Source organism: Cydia pomonella, chromosome 11 (genome assembly GCF_033807575.1).
Source record: "Cydia pomonella isolate Wapato2018A chromosome 11, ilCydPomo1, whole genome shotgun sequence".
NCBI classification, from domain to species: Eukaryota; Metazoa; Arthropoda; class Insecta; order Lepidoptera; family Tortricidae; genus Cydia; species Cydia pomonella.
The window spans coordinates 13,052,588-13,060,219 of record NC_084713.1 but is presented as its reverse complement, the minus strand read 5'-3'; the positions used below and the strand labels follow the sequence as shown (position 1 = coordinate 13,060,219).

Below are 7,632 nucleotides of genomic sequence, written 5' to 3'. Positions count from 1 at the left end.
ACTAGAGATCGGAAACATAATCATGTCACTGAATAGCACAAATGCTGTAGGATTTGATGAAATTAGTAAGTACCAAGGTTATTAAAAACTGTAAAGCTGATCTTGTTACAATTCTTGCTTATTTGATAAATTTTTCTTTTGAAGCTAGTTGCTTCCCAGACCTACTTAAGACGTCTGTAGTAAAGCCACTATTCAAGAATAAAAATAAAATGGACATGGGAAATTACCGCCCCATAACCCTGATACCCATCTTATCGAAATTTTTTGAAAAGTGCATGCATAAACGAATTATGGAATTTTTCGAAAAATATAATGTCATAAAACAGGCACAAAACGGATTAAAAAAAACAAAAAACAAATCCATCACACTTGCTGGTTTTAACTTAGTTCACTACGTAACAAAAAGCGTAGATGAAAAAAAAAAACACACAACAGCAATATTCTTAGACATGTCTAAAGCGTTCGATTTTGTAGACCATTAATTGCTTCTCCAAAAATTAGACAAATATGGCATACGAGGACCTGCTTTAAATTGGATTCAAACGTACTTGTCTGGAAGAAATCAATATGTAGATATTTCCACATTAAATGACCAAAATGAGGAAATCCACTACCAATCTGAAACTCTATAAAATAACTTTGTACCTCAAGGTAGTGTACTAGGTCCTTTAATGTTTATCATCTATGTAAACGATATTATGCGATGCAATTAAGTATAAATCCATTTTATTTGCGGACGACATTTCAGTTGTTGTTACTGTGCAAGACTGCACAACCTTTTATATAATTTTACCTTTTTTTACTTATTTTTGTCTATGGTTTTTTATACTGTTTTTGTCTATTTTTACTATTTGTCAGATTACATTTTGTTTCTCAAAGAAAACCAGTGCATTTTACTTAAGTCCACGAAATTTGGTCCTTCGAACCGGATTTAGATGATAACTCGTTCTAAAGCTGTGAAAATGAGTGAGTCTCATAAGGGAGACGGTGAGGCGGTCGTGAGGGATACTGATCCGCCCGCGCTGCAAGCCGCGGTGCCCGCCCTTCATAAACCGATGCCGACACCTTCCCGCGTGGCGAGCGGTGCCTCGTCGCGCTCCTCTTCCACCATTGTCGCGCGCCAGCTTGAGGCGAAGGCGCAACATGCGCGCCGATTGGCTGAAATGGAAAAGGAACGAGAGCGGCAGTCCGCTGAGCGGGAACGCCAGGTTGCAGAACGCGCCGCGGAGCGCGAGCGTCAAGTTGCGGAGCTCGAACTGCAAGCTAATCTCGCTGCTATAGAGGCTGGCGGAAGCCGACGTGGCAGCCACGGCACGCGCAGTCGTGCGAGTGTTCAGGAATGGGTAAATAATACAATTCCTAATCACAATGAGCAACATTTATTAAGTGCCAACCCACCTTTCAGATTTGACGATATTGCGGCCCAGCACGAGCCACTGGAATCGAGAGAGCAGCACGGCGTGAGTGCCGCGGCAATTAAAAACTCTCCCGAGCAAAATCGCCCTGAAGACGGAGGAGTGACTCGCTTAGTCAATTCGCTCGACAAACTGATAAATAAAGTTAATCAAACGAAGATTGATTTACCAAACTTCGACGGCAAGTCACATTTAGATTGGTTAGCTTTGAAAAGAGTTTACGAAAATAAAGCAGATAGTTTCTCGCCTACTGAAAATTTAGCTAGGTTGTCACGCGCCCTACGAGGGACGGCGCGCGAGGCCGTGGCGGGCCTGCTGGCGGCGGCCCGCGACCCCGGTGCGGTGGTGGCCGCGCTCGACGCGCGTTTCGGCCGCCCCGAGCTCGTCGTCATGCATGAAGTGACAGCGGTGCGTGCCCTACCTAAGGTAAGCTACGACGGTAAGGATTTAGTGATTTTCGCAAGTCGTGTTCGTAATTGCGTAGAAGTAATCCGCATGTTAAATAAGCCCGACCATTTACGCTCGCCTGAGCTGTTTCAAGCACTATGGAGCAAACTGCCTGCGCTGCTGCGTCCACGGTGGTTGGATTATGCTCATTCATGCAATGGTAGCGCTTCAAAAATTGAAATGTTTGCGGATTTCCTCTCGCGCGAAGTCGACCTGCAATGCAGATTTGGAGGCGCTATTGACCACGCGCCCGCCCTAGTTTCCCGGCCGATTGGTAATAGGGACAAAATAAACATTATTGCTGAAAATAATCATTCGTCCGATAGTATTTCAACATCGTTAAACACGCATAACAATTTTGAAAATAATTGTCCATTATGTAAACAAAATCATGACTTATCTGTTTGTGACAAGTTTATCAAACTGTCAATAAATGATAGGTGGCAATTTATCAAAAAGAATAAAATGTGTCATAGGTGTTTGAAAAAAGGTTTTCATAAGAACAAAACTTCTTGCTTGAAAAAGGTATGTAGCGTAGAAGGTTGCGAGATGCGTCATCATAATTTGTTACACGGGTCAAAGTCTGAACGCGTCGTTACTGCGCACGTCGATGTGGAGGACGACGACGCCGCCGACGACGACTCCGACGCCGACGACGAGCAAGTGCCATCGACATCTAGCGTAACTGCGCCCGCGGCCTGCAATGTATCCGAAGCGGCACCGCTGCTTGACGACTCGGAACACGATATTCTGACGCATGCGACCTCTTCATCTCCCAAAGTGCCTTCTGCGCGGCCGTTATTAAAAATAGTAGCTGTCACTGTGTCCGGACCCACTGGTAGCGTTGACACATTCGCGTTATTGGACGATGGGTCCTCAGGAACGTATATTGACTCTGAAATTTCGTCTCAAATTGGAGCGAAGGCTTCCGATAGGCTAATTCACTTAGATTGCGTAGTTGGTTTAAGCAAGGACATTAAAGTGCAGTATGTTAATTTTAATATACAGGGTCGTCATTCAACCGAAGTTCACTCTATTAAAAAGGCTAGATCAATTAACGGTTTAGGCGCTGCACGACAGTGTGCGTATCAAGATAGTGTGCGCAAATACCCTTACTTAGCAGATATAGCCGGTGAATTTTGCTACGGGGACGTAAAGCCTATGCTGATAATAGGACTTGACAACTGGCACTTATCACTTGCTACAGACGTGCGCAAAGGAACCAAGACACAACCTGCAGCCATTTTAACAGCCCTTGGCTGGGTTTTGTTTGGTTTCGGTTGCAGCAAGACTAAACGGGTTGACGTTGTAAACCATATCACATTAAGCGAGACTGACTCTGATAGCGATTGTTTCACTCTAGAACGACTCATTAGGGAGCAATTTAAGATCGATTCAATTGGTATATCGAAAAAAGAGGCCCGCAATGCTGACGATGAGCGTGCCATACAAGTACTAGAGAGCACGGCTCACCGTCTGCCGGGTGGCCGTTTTGAGGTAGGATTGCTATGGAAGGCTGATAATCTGGATATTCCTGACAGTTACAAGTTAGCACTGTCCAGATTCCTCAGCTTAGAGAAGAAAATGATGAAAGATCCTTGCTATGCCGAACGTTATCGTCACAATGTTCATGACATGTTATCTAAAGAATACGCTGAACAATGTTCTTCTGGTCCTGCTTCTGGACGTCCTGTTTGGTACCTTCCTCACTTTGGCGTGATTAACCCAAATAAACCCAATAAATTGCGAACGGTACACGACGCGGCTGCAAAATCTCACGGCGTGTCATTAAACTCTTTGTTATTGACTGGCCCTGATCTTTTGCAACCTTTGCTGGGTATTCTAATGCGTTTTCGTGAGGGTGCTATAGCTTTAAATGCCGATATTCGTGAAATGTTTCCGCAAATCAAAATAATTGAAAAAGATAGAGACGCGCAAAGGTTTCTGTGGCGAGATACCCCAAGTGAACCAGTAAGAACATTCCGCATGTCATCCATGATTTTTGGCGCTGCATCGAGCCCGTTTACTGCCATACACATCAAAAATAAAAATGCTCTAGAATGGCAGGAAACTTATCCTGAGGCAGCTCGAGTAATCATCGATGACCATTACATGGACGATTGCATTACTAGCTTAGACGAAATTGACAAAGCTGCCAAGCTGGCAGCTGATATTTATACCGTACATGCTCACGCCGGTTTTGAGATGCGCAGCTGGACGTCAAATAGTCCAAGCGCGCTCTCGTTGTTGCCGAAGGAATCCTTGCTCGAGGTGCCTCGCGCTAATAATATTGACGTCGAATTAGGTCGCCTGGCTACGCCCGTTCGCACGCTAGGCCTTATCTGGCAACCCGCTAACGACCTGATAGGATTTAATACAGGTGTAAAAAAAGATACCGTGTTGCCGGAGAAGTTAACAAAGCGAGGGGTTCTAGTGCACGTAATGAGAATTTATGATCCGCTTGGAATCCTTGCACCAATCGTCGTTCGTGGTCGTATAATGTTTCAAGACGCTTGGCGCAAGGGTTTGAACTGGGACCAGGAGCTCTCTCAATGTGACAGCGCCGCGTGGAAGTCTTGGTTTCAAGATCTGATCTCCACTTCCAGTTTAAGGATACCACGCCGCTATAATTTGAGCGATCTCGAGGTAGCAGGGTGCGAATTACATGTGTTTTCGGATGCAAGTGAGTCCGCGTATGCTGCTGTGGCCTATTGGCGCTTTCTTTATGTGAATGGTGATATAAGACTCTCTCTCATCTGCAGTAAAGTCCGTGTTTCTCCAATCAGGCCTGTCTCCATTCCCCGTTTAGAACTTCAAGGTGCTCTAATAGCTGCGCGCCTTGCCATGTCGATATGCGAAGCCCACCGACTAAAGCCAATGAGACGAGTTTTCTGGTGCGACTCGATGACTGTGCTGGGTTGGCTTCGTAGTGATGCGCGCACCCTTAAACCCTTTGTATCTCATAGAGTAGGCGAGATACTAGAGCTTACAAACATCAGCGAATGGCACTGGGTACCGAGTGACCTAAACGTAGCCGATGATGCCACACGCGTGAAACGCATTGTGCTCTCTACAGAATCTCGCTGGATCTCAGGACCCGGCTTTCTCCTTTCTTCGGACTGGCCCGCTGAACCTCAAGTTGATGTCAGCGGACTAGGCCGCGAAGAGTATAAAAATATCATTCATCTTATCACCGAGACTGATCTGCCCGCACCAGTCTCTGCGGATCCAAGTCGATTCAGCTCGTGGCTGAGAATGGTGCGAGCAACGGCAAAGGCGCATCTATTCATATCATTATTGCGAATGCGTAGTATGAGAAGACGAGATGCGAACTTCAACCTTCCTCGTCTTGAGGGACACTTATGTACCTTCCATCCAACTTGCACATCCTCTCCTGGTACTTCTAATCCCCCTAATATCCCACCAAAAATAACCGCGAGCGATATTCGTCTAGCCGAAACTCATATTTTACGGCAAAGCCAACTGGATTCCTTCAAAGAAGATATCTTGCGAATAAAGAACCGAGACCCGTTGCCTCGAAGCAGCCGCCTTTTCAAACTGTCCCCCTTCTTAGATGACAACGGTCAACTTCGAATGTTCAGTCGTATAGCGGCAGCCGCAGGCGTCACTGATGAAGTTAAGCGACCGCTGATTTTAGACGGAAAGCATCCGGCAGTACGCCTCTTAATAGCCAGATATCATCAAAAGGCTGGCCATGCGAACAAAGAAAAAGTCTTGAACGAGCTCCACCAAAGATTTTGGATTTTAGGCCTTAGAAATGCTGCCCGATCAGTAGCCCATGGTTGCCAGTTTTGTAAACTTCGCCGTGCCAGAACATTCACACCACCGATGGGAAATCTACCAGAGTGTCGATTGGCTCATCATCAAAGACCGTTTTCCTTTGTCGGTCTAGACTACTTTGGACCCGTCCTTGTTTCAGTTGGTCGCAGAAGGGAGAAACGCTACGTTGCCCTATTTACGTGTCTCGTCATACGCGCCGTACATCTTGAAGTGGTACACAGTTTAACGACAGACGCGGCCATAATGTGTCTACGCCGTTTTATTGCTCGTCGAGGAACACCACAAGAGATCTGGTCAGACCACGGAACAGCCTTTGTTGGAGCAAACAGGGAGTTACGAGCTCTTTACGCCGACTCTGTTGAAGATTTTGCTGCCAACGAATCAATCAATTGGCGTTTTATTCCTCCCGCAGCACCTTTTATGGGTGGAGCGTGGGAGCGATTAGTTCGCAGTGTCAAAGGAGCTTTGAAAGTGACCCTCAGAGAACAGGCTCCCTCAGACGAAGTTTTAAGCACACTGTTAGCAGAGGCTGAAGCCCTTGTCAATACGCGACCACTTACACATGTCTCACTCGATTCCGATGCTGATGAGGCTTTAACACCGGCCCATTTTATACTCACATCTCCATCTGGACGCCCTATTCCCGCTACCCTGACCGAGGCGGATCTTCTCAGCAGGAACAAGTGGCGCAGAGCAGTAAGACTCGCTGACCACTTCTGGCAGCGCTGGGTGAAAGAATACCTGCCTTGCTTGTCACCACGCACCGGAGGAGGCTCTCCACCTAATATTGCAGTGGGCGACGTCGTAATAGTGTGTGACTCCAACCTGCCTAGAGGCTCCTGGCCCAAGGGTCGTATTACCGCATTGTACCCCGGTAGAGACGGGATAGTAAGAGTAGCAGATATCGCCACCGCCGCAGGGGTTTTACGGAGACCCCTCAAAAAGCTCGCTAAAGTTCCCGTTTCTGTTTCTCTTTAAAAAAGGGGAGAATGTGCAAGACTGCACAACCTTTTATATAATTTTACCTTTTTTTACTTATTTTTGTCTATGGTTTTTTATACTGTTTTTGTCTATTTTTACTATTTGTCAGATTACATTTTGTTTCTCAAAGAAAACCAGTGCATTTTACTTAAGTCCACTAAATTTACATTAAATAAATATGAGAGTATCAAAAAGCACGTGGAAAAAATAAATGAAATGTTGATCTTTGTAATCGATTGGCTAGGTAAACATAATTTGCAAATAACTGTTGAGAAAACGAACTATGTACAATTTAATACAAAACTCGGCAAAAGTGAAGAATTAAATATACACTATAAAAATAAAACTATAGCCGAAATGGATAACGTAACATTTTTAGGTTTAAAATTAGATAAATATCTGGACTAGAACGGACAGATTGAAAAAGATTGTTCAAAAATAAATAGGTTTGTGTATGTTTTGAGGAGACTGAGACGCACGTCCGGTTTACAAGCCTCTAATATAGCCGTGATAAGCGGCTATATTAGTTCAAATTTGAGGTACGGCCTTATCCTTTGGGGGTGCAGTTCAAGTCTGGATAGAGTATTTATTGCACAGAATAAATGTATCCGAGCAATCTGTGATTCACGCCCTTATAAGTCATGTAGAGAAATGTTCAAAAATTTAAAGATCCTGACGCTTCCGTCTTTGTATATATTGGAGTCGTGCATTTTCGTCAAGAACCATATGGAACTTTTCACGACGGCCAAAAGTGTGTTTCCGAGGGACACGAGAAATGAAGGTCGTCTTGTACATGATAGTATTTCTAAGACTTCATTATATAAAGTGTATAACAACTTGCCGCACGATCCATCCATCGTGAGCCATCACATCTGTGGACACCAAAATATGTACTTATTCTATGCAAATAAAGTTATTCTATTCTATTCTAAAGTAAACAATAATTAGAACAAAATATACGCATACCACGCTAGGCGTCCAGAGTCAA

The 7,632-nt window shown here is 44.8% G+C and overlaps 1 protein-coding gene across 1 annotated transcript; it reads left to right on the top strand.

Moving 5' to 3' along the window:
- The first annotated feature begins 962 nt into the window (after nt 1-962).
- LOC133523124 (uncharacterized) lies at nt 963-6,641 on the top strand. The gene has a single exon (XM_061858635.1). It carries the CDS (start codon nt 963-965, stop codon nt 6,639-6,641), a length of 5,679 nt encoding a protein of 1,892 aa, XP_061714619.1.
- Nucleotides 6,642-7,632: the final 991 nt, after the last annotated feature.

What these genes read in the sequence shown, in the direction of transcription:
- LOC133523124 (XM_061858635.1), top strand. Translation starts at nt 963, where the DNA reads ATGAGTGAGTCTCATAAGGGAGACGGTGAGGCGGTCGTGAGGGATACT.